Source organism: Polyodon spathula, chromosome 14 (assembly GCF_017654505.1).
Source record: "Polyodon spathula isolate WHYD16114869_AA chromosome 14, ASM1765450v1, whole genome shotgun sequence".
NCBI classification, from domain to species: domain Eukaryota; kingdom Metazoa; phylum Chordata; class Actinopteri; order Acipenseriformes; family Polyodontidae; genus Polyodon; species Polyodon spathula.
This window is the reverse complement of record NC_054547.1, coordinates 15526045-15542478: the sequence shown is the minus strand read 5'-3', so window position 1 is coordinate 15542478 and position 16434 is coordinate 15526045. Positions and strand designations below refer to the sequence as shown.

General features: G+C 38.3%; 1 protein-coding gene across 5 annotated transcripts in view; it reads right to left on the bottom strand.

The window, feature by feature from the left end:
- Positions 1-16434, bottom strand: part of LOC121327326 (breast cancer anti-estrogen resistance protein 3 homolog) — an 82109-nt gene that overhangs the window by 4313 nt on the left and 61362 nt on the right. For 4 of the 5 annotated variants that reach the window (XM_041271285.1, XM_041271284.1, XM_041271286.1 and 1 more), the window contains 4 exons: positions 4921-5049; positions 3462-3895; positions 2218-2318; positions 1203-1858 (listed from right to left, as the gene is read on the bottom strand). In XM_041271285.1, coding sequence (XP_041127219.1) covers positions 1203-1858; positions 2218-2318; positions 3462-3895; positions 4921-5049 — 1320 coding nt within the window. Of the gene's footprint in view, positions 1-1202; positions 1859-2217; positions 2319-3461; positions 3896-4920; positions 5050-16051; positions 16349-16434 lie in introns of those variants that run through there. The other variant, XM_041271288.1, reaches the window with a different exon arrangement.

Below are 16434 nucleotides of genomic sequence, written 5' to 3'. Positions count from 1 at the left end.
AATACTAATATCCCATTTTCCTGTGGGCGTTACACATCATGTCTTGGATTTTTCCACCAATTACTTCTGCAACCCATCAGGTCTGTTTACATGTAGAAGACCTGAGACTCTAAATGATTTTCCGCAATCAAGGGCAGCTTTGGCACAGCCAACGCAACCACGGTCTGCACGCCCTGCTGGAGGCAAGCTGCCACTAATTTGGAATGGAGACGATGTCAAATATCCTTTGTGTCATTCTGAAGCATTGGCATGGCATCGCTTTCATTTGACACTGTTCTAATGGTAAACAGCAGTCAACCAAGGAACAAGAGAATATGGACAGCAGCTACAAGTGAAGCCTTTTACAGGGTCACTTGCAGGCCTTAGATAAGAAAAGAAAGTTTACAAACGAGAGAAGGCTGTTTGGCCCATCTTGCTCGTTTGGTTGTTAGTAGCTTATTGATCCCAGAATCTCATCAAGCAGCTTCTTGAAGGATCCTAGGGTGTCAGCTTCAACAACATTACGGGACCCAGACCCTCACAATTCTCTGTAAAAAATTGCCACTTATTTTCTGTTCTGAATGCCCCTTTGTCTAATCTCCATTTGCGACCCCTGGTCCTTGTTTCATTTTTCAGGTTGAAAAAGTCCTATGGGTCAAAACTGTCAATATCTTTTAGAATTTTGAAGGCTTGAATCAGGTCTCTGCGTAGCATTCTTTGTTCAAGACTGAATAGATTCAATTATTTTAACCTGTCTGCATATGACATGCCTTTTAAGCCCAGAATAATTCTGGTCACTCTTCTTTTCACTCTTTCTAGAGCATCAATATCCCTTTTGTAGCGATATGACCAGAACTGAATTGAACATAATATTCTAGATGAGGTCTTACTATCTAGATAGGCATTCAACATTTTAGAACACAAAGCATGTCAGGAAAATGCAATGGCCAAATAAACTGACTTTCACAACATTAGCAATGAGTTCAACATGAAAGAGGTCACTATCATTCTTCATTATACATCTATTTTAATATGGACTCATTTTTAATTTCTGAATCTGTTTTAAATTTAAAGAATAAATAAGGTGCAATAGTCAGTTAAATATTTTACTAAAGTATGAGACATTTTATGAAACTTTAGACTGGAATAAAATATGTATTAGGCCCAGGGCAAATTACTGCCTTTACTCACAAAACTGATCATAGACAGAAAGGTGATAATACCTGGCAGTCAGCTAAAAGGATATGCTTGGCGATGGTCTTTAGGTCCTTCCTCAAAAGAAGCTCTTTGGCTTTTTTGAGGACTACCGTTTCCAGTGGTTTGTTCTCAGAGGGAAGCAGCCGGGATTCAAAGTCATTGGGTCTAAATACGGATACGGTCTCAAAGATCGGACAGACAAACACTGGCCCCTTCTCATCCTCTTCGTTCCTGTCTTCCACTGACTCCATGGCGGGTTGGTAAGAGTTCCGCTCCAGCACAGAAAAATGTGTTTCTGACTTTCTGTAGCAGGTCTTTATGTTCTCCTCGGTCCTCAGCCTCTCCACGTAACTGCTGGGGGACACTGCGGTCTGGGTAAGCCTCTCCCAGTCGGCTGGGCTGCAGGGTCTCAGCTCGCAGTAGTTCATGTCAGGGCTGTGTGGGGCTTGCTGGAGTAGCGGGGAATGTGGCTGCCGCAGGGACGACACTTTGCTAGGTTTGGGGGGCGGTTTGGGACACAGCTGGCTGTCCGAACCCCGGATGGCCTCCCCGGCCTGCGTTTCGAACATCACTCTCTTTGGCACAGTTGGGCTGAGGGCCGGCTCACTTCCAGTCCTGAACACGGTGGGCTTCTGTTGTGACTGCATCTCCATTGTATGTGTCTGAGGATGGGGTCTGGAGCCTGGCATTGAAAATAAAAAGGTTATGAGTAATTGCTAAAATAGTATAATTACAAAAAACACACATTTATGTAACAAATTAACCACCATGTGCATTGATCTTGAAGCTTGTGGTACTTTATAACGCATGATTACGTTCCTCTTTCAGTTATAAATCTAACATATAGCACTCCTTTATTTTATTGTTTTAAAACTGCATTATCTAGTCCAATTGCAACATTCAGACAGATTTTGCTTCTTAGTATATTAACCCACTGTAAAAGGGGTTTACACTGTATAGGTTTAATAGAAAAACCATAGGAATTCAAACATTTTACAAAGTCATCGAGATTAGAAGGAAGAACTGATTGAAAACACAAACCAATGGGGAGAAAGCTCTCAGACTGATGCGTCTTAAGTGGTCGTCTCTTCTCCTGGATGTGGTTGAGGCAGGCAGGCTGGCTGCCACTCTTGTCTTTGTTTCTGTGAGGACAAAACACAGTGAGAATGAGGACTAAGAATCAGTTGGAAAAAGGGCTCCCGAGTGGCGCATCCAGTAAAGGTGCTCCGCACGGAGTGCAGGATGTGCCCTATAGCCTGGAGATCGCAATTCGAATCCAGGCATAGCCGACCAGGAGTTTCTAAGGGGTGGTACACAATTGGCAGAGCGCTGCCCGGGTAGGGAGGGCTTAGGTTGACAGGGGAATCCACGGTTCACCGAGCATCAGTGACCCCTGTGCCTGACGGGGCACCTGTGGTTCTGCAGTTGGAGCCACCAGATCTGTGTTGTCCTCTGGCACTATTGGTTTGGTGGCATCGCTGTGGATCTGCAGTGCGAAAAATGATGGATTGGCATCAACACGTTTTGGAGGACGCGTGTTCCAGCCACCATTTCCCGGGGGGGGGAGGTTGCGAGCGGTGAGCTGAGGATACAGATAATAATTGGGCATACTAAATTGGGGAGAAAACCGCTGAAAAAAATTGGCAAAGACTACATTTATAATAAATAAATAAATAATCAGCTGGAAGGGACGCTTGACACTGAGACTGAACTAAGATGAAAAAATTACAGTAAATGCAGAAATGATTAGGTTGATACGAGTTACATAACTAACTTATAAGTTAGACATTTTCTGCATGGCAGCGACCAAATAATATTTGTGTTTCTAAACTGAACTAATTTTTCCCCACCAACAGATATGGCTTATATGGTGTAATTATCCAGGGACTAAAGTACAGGTCTAATCCTACTGATTTTAAAATGATACATGTTTGTATAGTTTTTGTTTGTTCATAACAGTGACTCAAATAAATCATTAAGTATTCCTACAAACTGGTGTTGCTTTAGATACCATGCATGGCTAAACACGTGCTATATACTGTGCTTTAAAATACATATTGTTTAAAATGTGCACTCAGAAACAGAAATCAATTGTAATTGTTGTTAGTTGCAGCTTAGTTTATCTGATCAAACTTTTGGTTAATGACTTTGTCACTGTCCATGAAAGCATAACCAAAACCAAAACTGGTAGCCCTCGGTTTAACTGTTTAAAATACACTTTCCAATGCAGATGTAGAGTTTGGGTTGGGGTACATGTGTATTATATGTGCATGTCTTAAACCTACCTCAAGAGATTGCCTCTGTGGTCCAGAGAGTGTCCGTTGTTCATGACGTTGAGGCTCAGCCTCTTGCAGTTCTCGGTTTTCTCGGCCGGCACGGAGCACTCGATCTTGATGGGCGTTGGGTTGTACTTCTCCTCCAGGCATCGCAGCGGCAGGGACCTGTTGATGGGCTGGAAGATGATGGCGCCCACCAGTCCCGACACCGGCTTGCGGTTCCCCACGTAGTAACGCACAAGGGAGGGCACGCTGTCAAAGCTCTCCCTCTCGAACAGGTACTGCACCCGCGAGTAGGCTTCATTCATGGCCATCACCTTCTTGTTGATTCTGAAATGCTGTGGGCTGTTCTTCCACTGGCACGTCAAGACATAGTTGCCCGGGCTGGAGAGAGAATCCCGGATCAGGAAATCTCCATCCCTCTGGATCAGGCTTTCTGATACCTTGTCAGGAAAAAAGTAATTATGTAAAAACTAATTATGAATCTGTGTGCCATTTTTTATTTTAACATTGTTTATCAGAACTAGTGATTTAATTACAAAATAACTACAAAACATAAGTTATTCAGATGTTACTCCAATTAAATGAATTTGTGACCATTATTTTTGTTTAAAAAATATTTTTTATTATTAGTGTTGCCAGCCTTTTAATACAAGATTATTACCTGAAACTAGAAATTAAAAATAATAAAATGTATAACTATTCTACTGTCAATTCCCTTGGCTCTTAATATCAATAAATACTGTAATAATCAAAGGTACTACCATTGAAGAAAGACACACATGCATATAAACTGAGAGTTTTGTATGATCCATAAATTCTAGGTACTGTGTCTTTGGATATCTGAATACCAGGGGTGAGAAGGTGCTTTCAAACACTATTGACAGAGTCTGGGACATTTAACGAATTGATTGACAAATGCAACAGAGGCTTCTAATAAGGTACCCCTTGACCCTGCATGTAATTATTTTAGTTCTAGCCTTTGCCTTACCTGACAATAATAATCAGTCATGTATGCAGTGTAAGCCATCAACAGTGTTGCTATCAAGAACATGGTGGTCGCCATTTGTCAACAATTAAAACTAATTGAAAATTGTCAACACATTGTCAAGAACTCAAATTGGCTGTATTTAAGGTCTTTAAACCAAGACAACATGGCACCATTTGTTTGAGAAAGTAAAGCCAAAACAAGTAAACCACTCAAGACACATTTTTAAAATCAACCTTACGAGTGTTTCATAATAGTTTTGTAACACGTAACCTTGCAATGTGAAGTAAGGCCTTGCCAGAAGTATTCCTTCATGTCCTCTTTCCACTGTGCAACAATTCTGGACTTGTTCAACCATAATTTCTGTAATTACACCATTTCATATTTCTCTCTTCATTTACAAACTAAAAGCATTTTCAACACAACCAAATCAATAAACATGGACTAGGGCCCTGAAAGCAGCAGAGTGGGCTGGCATACCTGTCTGGGGATGACTCCATGGTACCAGGCATGGCTTCGTAGCTCCTCACTGCTCAACTTCAGCTCCTCCTCCAGCTCCTTGCGTAGCCGCTCCGGAGTGCCATCCATGATGTATCGCTCCTTGGAGAACTGCACATAAGCAGGAAGAACATGCTCTTTCAGTACCTTCACAGACATGACAGCATGTGTGTGTGTGTGCTGAGTGACTCTCTGCTTCTGTCACTAACTTTCACTTTCTACCCTTCTTATTAGGTGGCTTCAGCAGCCATTCACGGCTTGCAGGGCGGTGTTACATTTCCCTCATGCATTGGCTCCTCTTTTGATCATCTGATTTGTTTGCCCCTGCTAGACAGCATTGTGATTAGTTAATGAGTACAATAGGTTGGGAAACTGCCTCTCTTCAGCCAAGCATTTATAAGCTTACTTGTTGTGCACTCCGGGTTGTAATACTTGAAGGAAATACAGTAAACGAGTTGGCTTGTTTGTTAAACAGCGACTCAATGGCGTAATTGCATATACTGTAATCAAATCATGATGTCCTGATATAGGGCACTCAATTGTACCAGTACTTGCATCAGCTTGTACTTGCACTGAACTGCTCCATACCTTGCCGTATTGTACTAGTGCTCTTAACTATAACTACTAACTGTGTCTTGTATTTGATTTTACTCTCATCCATTCATCGTACTCACTATGTGCTCTCACTGGACTTTACTCATATAAGCAAATATTTTTTACTATAAGTTAACTGCTCTCAGTCAAACTCGCTCTTATATGTAATTATTTACTGTATTAATTTTGTTCTTGTTTGAATTTGATTTTTTGCTACTGATTGTATTGTACTTTAATGGCTCTTATCTGTAGTATTATAATCTGTAATGTTGTACTTTGTACTGTGATATTTTGTAACAACTGTAAGTCATCCTGGATAAGGGCATCTTCTAAGAATAATAATAATAATAATAATAATAATAATAATAATAATAATAATAATAATAAATAATAATATTTAATCACTTTGCTTCTGAGATGTCTTTGGTATTGGTACGTGCAAATGACTCATTATACTGTAAGAAGGGTTAATTGCCTTGGATAAAGGCATCTGCCAAATAAATGAATAAAGTAAATAAATAATGGTTAAGACACTAATAGATCATATTTGAAATTAAGAAATACAATGCGGTCTATTTAATTTTTCAAAAAGCTAGCGGATTGAATTATAATTAATAAAGGGTCAGAGGCTGTGAAAATCAAACATCCGACAGTATGTATGATTTAAATGATGGTGGTATTCAGATCCACTTGCGCTTAGATCAGTTGAACTGCACTGGACACTTTCCCCTGGTATTCACGGTGGTATTTTGGACAATAACAATGTAAAACAGGAAATCAGTGTCTGCAAATAAGCACATAAAAATGTATCAACTATATTACCTTGAAGCAGCCTTTACAAAAAATGTTTCCTTGCATTAAGCTTAGAAGAGCAAATGCTACAGCTGTGCCCAATGACAAGAGAGAGGATTGTCTAAGGGGTCAAATAGATTGGTAACTAAAAGCCTTTGGGCTGCTGAATACATCAACATAACAGTTTGTCTTAGGGATGTGCCAATAAAAAACCAAAAAAATACCACAGATCTGCCTTTAACACTACAGCAATGACACCATTCTGCCACCAGATGGCACTGCGAGTTACAGGAAAGTCAAAGAAACCACACTGGTTGAATTAGAGTAGTCTTAAACAGAGCCATTCAAATCCTATTTTATCAGCTTTTCATATTGTATGTGGGCCACTTTGCTTCATGTGCCGGTGGTTTACAAGTGGTACACAGCGGCAGGTGTTCTTTATGACGATGAGATTCCTCAACCACAATACTCCCTTAATCGCACCAGTATAATGTATCTGTTGGTACCACTGAATCACAGAGAAGGAACGAACCTTTAGACTGGATGTATGTTTCATTTTCTTTGATATTAAAGCTTCTATACTTAGCTTACAATCAATACAATTTAATTAGAAATAAAACGAAATACCAAATAATTTCAATGCCGCAGTATACTCTGAAGACTGACTTAAGAAGCTTCTAAATAAATCGGTATCTGATCAATGCTCAGTGAAAACACAGTTAGCACAGTGCCAGACACGAAACCTATTCAACTGTTTGTGGTGTAGGAATGTTTTTTTTTTTTATTAAGCAGTTTAGTGGTGGTTTGAAATTTGACTGATAGAGAAATTGAGCACTTAGGGAAAGCAGAGGTGTGAGACACAGGGATTAGTGAGGTGCTGATGCTTTGCTCATGATTATTTAAAAATACTGACAGAGCTTCTGGGAAAGATTACTTCACTGCTGCTGAGTGCACAGTCAGAAGGTGATATGGATGTCATTGTCATCATCACTGAATACACTTCCAAGTTTGAACCTGAGTCAAACACAGAACTTCATTAGTATTCAATTACTGGAGCTTAAAAGTACATATTGACGCTTTTATACCTTAAAGGAAAAGTTGGACTAAAAATAATGAGACACTGGCAATTTTTTTGAGTTAGAATATACATATAAAATTGGTGTATCAAACCTATAATATTCATGTGTTTATATGCCGTACTTTCTACAGCATTTCTATCGATGAACCATGATAACACAGTTATGTAATATTTCACATTTCCTGCATGTCAATTGCTTAAATAAAGTTTTAAATGAAAACTGGGTTTTCATTTAAAAAGACTGAAGGCAGATCTGGGTACTGTCCAGTCAAAATTCAGCATATTGATGTTGTGTTTTTTAAACAACGGGTTTAAGTTGAAGAAAACTGCTGCAGATGTGTGAAGTTGCTTTAGTCAGCTTTTAGTAAACTCTACTTTTTTCCATTAGTGATATATACTAATCAGTCAGGCTCGTTGAGCCAGAAAGGTAGCACAGCTCTGCTCTAGTGGATTTCATTCTCTCCATTCCAGCCAGTCCTCCCACACTCCAGCACTGTGAATATACAAGTCTAACGAAAACATGTTATATGCTCATAATGCAATATGAACACAAGAAGATTTATTGGAGAATTATAATAGTGGCTAGACATCTGCCAGACTGGGTGTTTGTCACAGCCTTCATTAAAATAATGATAGAACATTGTTCAATTTTACTATTAGAATAAGCAGGTTGTGTGTGTAATACTTGGGAAGTGTGAAGGCATGTTTTTAGGAATGATACCTAATGTAAAGAAACAAATTAGCCAATAATCTGTCTGCATGCTCAGCTGTAAACTATTTATGTGCTACTTTTGTATGTGTTTAACCGCAGGCATATTTATTACAGCACTCACACTAATAGAACCCTGCACTGTGCTGGCATTAAAACTATCTCTGGATAGTGATAACTTACTATAAGTTAATATCTCACTCTGTAGTCATTATCTGCTCAGTTATGAACTGGAATTCATTTATAACCAGTTAATTTGAGTTCCAAGATTTTTGAGCTCTGTTAACTTAGAAAATATTTGCTGTATGAAATTATTATTTACTCATAACCTTAGCTCATAGTTTTTATGCCAGAATTGAGTAACGTTTACAGCAGATTTTTTTTTTTATTATTTTTTTTTTTTTATTTGCCAGGATTTTTTTTTTTAATGTGTAACTGTTGCAATTCTAATTCTCAACGTGGCTGAATGCAATAGAACTTTCCATTGAACCCAGAAAAAAAATACTGAATAAAATTACAATTAGTCAACCAGTGTTCGAGAACAGGCCCATCATTCACCCCAAGATAGAAAGCAGCTAAACACATGTCTCTAATCAGTCAAACCCTGTGCATCAAGGGTTAATACCCTAATAGCGCTTCAGCGCTTATTTCACCTATTAAAAATATGGCTGATTGATCTTCACGCAGTAAAAAAATAAAAATAAATTTAAAATACTGCACTTGTTTTCAAGGATGCTGCTGCCGCCTACAGTTGTACAGAATCAGTACCAGCCCTATCCAGTTACAAATACATTGCCGTTCATGGTTTAATTGAAATAAGTCATTACACTGTATTACAGCGAGACTAAAAAAAAAAAGTATTTTCTTACTCAGAAGAATTTGGAATGAATCCTGAATTTGGAATGAATCCTCACATGAATAACTGACACGGCTCCACTTTGGTGTTTTGATTAAGAATGTAAATGAAATGTTAACGACTCAGTTTTCTATCAGGAAGGATATCAGTATCTTACACCTATTTGCACATTAGAATTAGATCATAGTCCTGGGAGTCACCTTTGCTACAACCCACTAGCTTGTAATCAGCTTACATTGTGCTTGCTTCAACCAGGCAAATATTGTAGCTTAAAAACATATTGCATGAGGAAGACCAAGGGTGTTTTTAAGTCAAGGCAGTTGTGTGCTTGCTGAGGTCTCTAAAGTTGGAAACGTAAAGCAACATCTGTTAATAGTGTTGGCGTTCATAAAAGCAGCAATAATATTTTCCAGACAAACAAAGAAAATAATGTAATTTATGGCAATTGGCATGCTCTGATTGTATTATTCATTACTTTAAACAGGCCAAAAAGCAATGAATTCTGGCAATTTTTATGGGAAAACATTTGCTAAAAACAATTGTTCACAAATTCTATCAGAGAGAGAGAGAGAGAGATACACACACACACACAGTTGTAGTCAAAAGTTTACATACCCCAATTGATATTTATAATTTCTAGAAATTTCTCAAACAAATTATAGGAAAAATCTTCTGTAGCAAATCTTTTGCTTTTGTGGATGAGGAAAAAATGTTACAAGAAATAGATTTTTTTTGCAATTTTTTGCAAAACTCCAAAAATGCTAATTTTATATATATATATATAATCTAATATATATGACAGAGACAGAGAGAGGGGGGAGGGTTCAATCACAAAGACACAAACCAACAATAGTCACAGATTTCTAGACGTGTTGTCATTGGTAGTTTAATCCACACTTCAGACAATGAGACTCCTAATACAAAGGAATTGTTAACGACTGGTTTGTGATTTAAGAAGTGAAAATGCTTAAATGCTTAGTACAAAAAAATAAAAAAAACATGTGTTTTTACAAGATCAAAAGGAGTTTATGGGATTAGCTAATGCAAAAAAAATACTTTTACACAGTTTATTAACTTTTTTCTCTGCTGGAACTACAGTATGCATTTAGTAGTGTAATATGGCAGTATTAAGTAGAATTTTGATGTCTCTGGTCCATCCTTATCAAACGTCTCAACAATTACCAGCCTCCCTAATGCATGGCTCTATCTGTCTGATGTCCTGCCCTATCAGTCTCATCTCTCAAGACTTCCTGGCACACTGGGTCATTTACGGAGCGCGTCCACTTGTGCTGGGTCTCGCCCTTCCTGTTGATAAGTAAACTGAGACCCCTGTTCAGCTCCCCAGCTCCTCATGCAATACCCTGGAGGAGTAGTTTATTGACTCTCCTTCTGTGATTACACACTATCCACTACTGCCCCTTCTTCCTGTGCCATGTAATTTTCCACATTACATTCTACGAACACAGGGAAGAAGCTATTGTATTATGTAACAGGTCATTTTATATCATGTTGAAAGCAGCATGGTAAAATATGCAGATAAAATAAGCACTGTTGGATTAAAAAGTACTACACATATTTTTAACAAAGGCAATACAAGTTTTAAATAATATATTCAAAACCACAGGCCAGGTTACAATTGAAAACAGAAATGGCAGAAGGCACAGGTGTGGTTGTCCATCAAATCAACAGTACGAAGGTCACTCTTTAAATCAAGACTTAAAGGATGTGTTGCAGTAAGAATACCTCTGTTAAGAAAGAGGAACAAGACTAAAAAGCTAAAATATGCACAAGAACACAGAAATTGGACTGTGGAACAATGGTCAAAGGTGCTTTGGACTGTTGATGGATGGACGACACCTGTGCCTTCTGCCAGTTCTGTTGTCAAGTCAACGCTCATTGTCTTTCTGTTCCTTAAGGATATTATCTTCAAGTATTGCTCATCCTTGTAAGACAGCTTCCAGTCCTGGGTTTGTCAATTACAGATGATGTTTCTCTGTACTTGTTGATCATGCTTATATAAAGGAAATTTTTAAAAATCCACTTTATTGAAAAATAAATCTATTTTGAATCGAAACTTGGAAATCAATCCATTTGAAGTTTAAAATGAAACACTCAAAACGAATACATTACAAATCAAAATTCTCATTTGGTGTGAGTGAAGCAGAACAAGATTGATGTCTTTGGTAAACAATCAAGGCAAAAGGATGACAGGATGTCTAATATCAGCATGTGAGCTGCCAACAGGTCACTTGCAAAATGAATACAGTGTGTTCTTCCCTGTGGATTTCATACACGTGCAAACCATTCACAGTGTAGACTCTGTACACATGCACACATGCAGCTACAGGACATATTGTAACTTGGTACACTACAGCAGCCTGGAATTCTCTACTGCCCATAGCCACTCTTTCAAGTCCTTTCCTTCATGTTGCTCCCTGTAATGTAAAAGCCATCCAGGGGTTCTTCTAGTATTTCAAAGATTACTAGATTAATTACTAGTAAGCATGTTTAAAGGATTAAGGCTCGTTCCAGCGGTACTGTCTTGCTGAAGCGCTGGATTGTTTAAGGACAGGACCACCTGTGTCTTCTGGTTTTCATTCCAACTGAGCTCTTAATTGAACTAATCATTTACTTAAATTAGAACTTTTTACTTTTCAGTTCTCAAAAACAGTTGAATATTTAAAGTTAGCTGTAACATTTTAAATCTGCATCTTTTTTCAGAGCGGAGAACAATTAAAAAGGACTAATTAAGCAAATGATTGGTTCTAAATATACTGAAGCCTCAAACCCACCACCTTCGTATTAAGACAGAAGCCTTGCCAGGGTTTTGAAGCCGTAAGAAAAAGCATGAACATCTTGAACGTTGTTAGGAAAACCCAAAGGGTGGCTCCTGGAAAGTATAAAAACATGTTGGACAGCTTAAATCCAAGCAACTATGGAATGGGACTCTAGAGGAGGAGAATGGGGGAAGGGTGACAGACATTGATTTACGAGTGGTTTTAGTTGTTTATTTCTCGCTCATGACTCCTGTTAACAAGACCTTCAAATAGCATCCATTCTGAGAGTCCTGCAAGAGGACTGTTAAACTGAACCTGCAACTGTTTGCTGACTCATTTACGACGGTTGTGACCTGGTGCTTTTTTCAATAAAGGGTTTAAAGACCTGTGGAAGTTTTGGCATGCTTTATATTTTTAGCTTCAAGTTCATTCAGAACATTGATCCCTTTTTAGAAATTGGATTTAGGAATTTAGAATGTGGAACCTGTTTAACTTTAAATTTTAAATTAGTTTAAAGTATATTTTCCAGAGTAAAGGTAATTAATAACTGAAAATCAGATTTGCCATGCATAAAGTCCAATACACTTAAGCACTGAGGCAGAAACAGTATCCAGAAGAGTTTAACAGCGTTGACATGGTGCAGCAGTCAAAAAGTCCCTTTTATTTTTTGCCTGCATGAGAAAAGTGAAAATTGATGTGAACCTATTTAAACTGCTGGACCATGACACTGCTGTCATCCGTCATTAATAAGATGAAAACTTTAAAAAATAATTGGGCATTGAACAATAATTATTATACTGGGTGTTATAGGTTTCAGGTAATTATTTCTTTATTACAGCTATCATTTCTAATTTCACTGGACTAAGCATCCTTTGTCATTATTTAACTCACTGTCAGTTTCAGCAGGATAGCACACAAGGGTGCAACCAGGATTTTCCTTAGGAGGGACCCAGGTTACCTGTCAAGTTGCAGATAAAACTGCAATATATCGAGACCCACAGAAGATAAAAAAAATCACAAATACTACACAATCAAACTCGTTTTTATCATGGGCCTGAGCGATTATAAACAGGGCAGCAATACATCCTGAAACATATAGAAATAGGAAGCCAATAATACAGTACATCATAGTGTAAACTTAATATAAGCTTTTCAATTATGCAGTCTTGCTAGATGAGAATCATTGTTTACAGTAGGGTAAAAGTAACAGATTGCATACACTACAAGTAACAGTAAAGTTACCTATTATCAGTGCTTAATTTGTGCCGGGACTTGCCGGCACCTCTGGACGTGCAGTCATAGTCCCGGTACCTCTAGTTAAAAATCTCATAAAATTCTTTCTTTTTACGTGTAGTTTTCATTGGTTGCATTTGGTCAGCTGTGTAAATGGTTTCATTGCGAGGAAGGGAAGCAATGTTTGCCGCAATCAGTGCTTCCATGCAGTATATGTATATGACTGCGTCATTAATTTGTAGTTGGTAATAATACAAAACATAAACACAATTGTAATCATGGTTATGGCTAACAGGGGGGAGGGGGCTTGAGTACCCCCGCCACCCCCGGTTGCACCCGATAGCACCAGATAGCACAGCCAGTACTAACTGCAAAGGAACTCTGTCCAGCAAAGAAAGCAGTAGGTGCAGGCTAACATCTATTCTTTTGTGTTGTTCCCCCAGTGACTTTAAAAGGAATGAAGAGTTCAACAACATAAGAAGAAGAGTAGTTGTAAAAACACAGGTAATTTAAAACGACACTTTGAGGGCTGTATTTATTTACAGATATTTGTTTTTCAGGTTGGTACTCGACGTTTCCTAAGCCTATTTGTTTGGTGTGTAGCACAAGGCATTTCTAATAAGGTATTGTGCAGGTGTAAAGCCAACCAGCTGACAGAATAGCTGTTACTTCTAAAAAGAGAAGTGGAATTTCCTTCACTTAATGAGCACATGGTAAATCTTTTAATTAGGAATCACGTCAGGCCAGGGTCAAGGGGGAGGGCACCAGTAAATCTCAGAATTGTGTATGTAAGCAATATTGGCAACAGCAGCAGGGGAGGCTATTATAGTAGTTTTGTAATCGTATAAGCCTGTACAATTTGCTACTCATTTTAGTTACTCTTCTAGAACTCTAGGAGTGGCTCTCTTGTGCAGTCATATACTGTATGAAAGAACCAGCTGTGTCCTACTGCAAATATAAGCAGTCTAAAATTATAAAGGCACCATATTGGATGTCACAGTCATTATTAGAAAGGAAATGAGTTCTTCGGGGGCCCCATATATAGCTAGATTTTGAACTTCTGGAACTAGTCTTTAACTTATTTGTATTTATTTTTAAATGACCCCTCCCCACCGACCCAGGACAAACACAGTTTACACTGTTCCTTATCCCCTCTGGAGCTGGCCAAAGGAAAAGTTTCCATGGCAACCCCTTAGTTATTTGAAGTATTAAAAAAAAATCATAATCATGCCAAACCCTGTCTAGGGTCTCATAATCAGGCAGCCCCTGCAGACTAAAATACCAGACATGAAAAACAAACTCCAGGCTATTTTGGGCCTAAACCTTCCATAAATACAGAAAGATTTGAATCTGATGGATTACATCAGCAAGTTCTCATGAGCATGCCCCCAGAACTAAAAGCTCGAAGAGGCATTCAATTAACTGCCAAGGCACGACCAGCCCTGATTTACGTCATTGTTGTTTTCTAATATAAATCACTGTTGTTTTATAAACACTTCCCATACTCACTGAAGTATGATTTATAAAGCACAAACCCTAATATACTTTGAGTCTATTAATAATATCACATGTACCTGCTCACTTTAAAATATTGGCTTTGTACCTGTCAGCATATTCTCTGCATTGGTATATATGCTGATACATTAACACTTACACAGCAGAGAGAGAGAGTGTGTGAGTGTTGTAGACAAAAGTTTACATACCCCAACTGAAATTTAGAATTTCTAGAAATTTCTCAAACAAATTATAGGAGAAATCTTTACAAAAACCAAACGCTTTTGAATAGTAATTTATAATAGGGATACTTGTAAGGGATACATAAATGTGTTCTTAATGTTTCACACACACATATATTTATATATGTATAATTAAAGAAGGAACATAACAATTAGCTGCAATATTCTGGCTTCCATCTTCTTCAGACAAGTGGTAGGAATAGCCAGGCAGACAGATGCGATTGTTTAAGTTTATCTGAAGAAGGCGAGAGCTGTAACGTTGTAGCTAATCAATAAAATAGGGAGTTTTCAGTTTATTGATTACTTTTCTTCTTTAAGTATTTCTAGTGATTGATACGTATCCTGTTGGATATGTGCGTGGGTAACATTAGGGACACTTCTCAGTGTCCCTGATAGTTTGCATTGAATACAAAATGCATTGAGGTCAGTGAAACATCTCCCTAAGGCTTTTAATTGACATACTAATTTGACCAAATCCCTAAAAGTTGTAGTCAGTGCACAAAAGTATACATTTGAAACTTAAATAAAGCCTATATATTTCATAAGCTACTGTTTTTTCCAACATAGGAGTACCACAGTTACACACTATGGAAAAGATTCTCCAAAACCTTTTATTACAAACTGTTATTTAGTAAATTTCTTTACACCAATTACCAGTTACAGTACTTATGCTTATAAGACTCTAATGAAATATCTACATTGTTTATGTTAATAACATCCTTCATGTCTAATCTGTGGTTGACCCAGAGAAACCATGGCTTTTGATTAGCAAAACAGCAGCTTATTGGTACCACAGTGTGGTACTAAACATTCACTCCAGTGTAGTTTGCAGCAAGTAACGTTTAAACTCTGTCAGGCAATGTAGCCATTTCTTACTAGTTATGAATCATTTCATTAGGAGTTTAATCATCTAGCCCCCAAACAGAAAGAAATAAGAAATCTGCTTTGTCCTGCTGCAAGATTTCTCAGAGTTACCCAATTTAAATTGCAATACTCTTAGACAAACACATTTGTGCAAAACTGGTACATTAAAAAAAAAAGTGTTGCAAGACATTTCCACAGTGTCAGCAACAGCTGGGTGTGAAAACAACAACACCACTACTACTACTAATAATAATAATAATAATAATAATAATAATAATAATGTGATATTAAGCACTAATTTTACTACAGCTACAGAACATTTAAAAAGACCTCCTCTACCCTCGACCCAAAACAGACGGGTCATATTTCAATTTCCACTGTAGTAAGACCTTTTCTTGCTTAACAGAGTGCTAGACTTCTTTGAGGATGCTGACGTGTATCTTTGCTAACAGAGCCAGCAAGCCCCTCACTCACCTTGACCCCAATAACAGAGCTCCTCTGATAGAAGCAGCAGAGCGCTGCAGTGATGCTCCTCAGCACGTTACACCTCTCAGACATGCTCTTGCCCATTGAAGAAATTCCAAGAGAGAGAAGAGAGACCCTGGATTGACCCACTGAGTCACATTCACAGCAACATCTGCCAAGCCCACACTGGCTGGGTCACTGTGTGCATGGTGGGTATCCTCAGACCGTCTTGCCTGAGAGCGCGTCTGTCTTTGATTGTGCCTCTTGGATGAAGCCTGTACTGTGAGTGTGTGTGTGTTACAGCATGCTGACCCACAGCTGTCCATGTACGGAGTGCCAGAATTCTCATGTGATCCAGCCCTCCTGCTAATGATATTTGAACCATCTGGAAG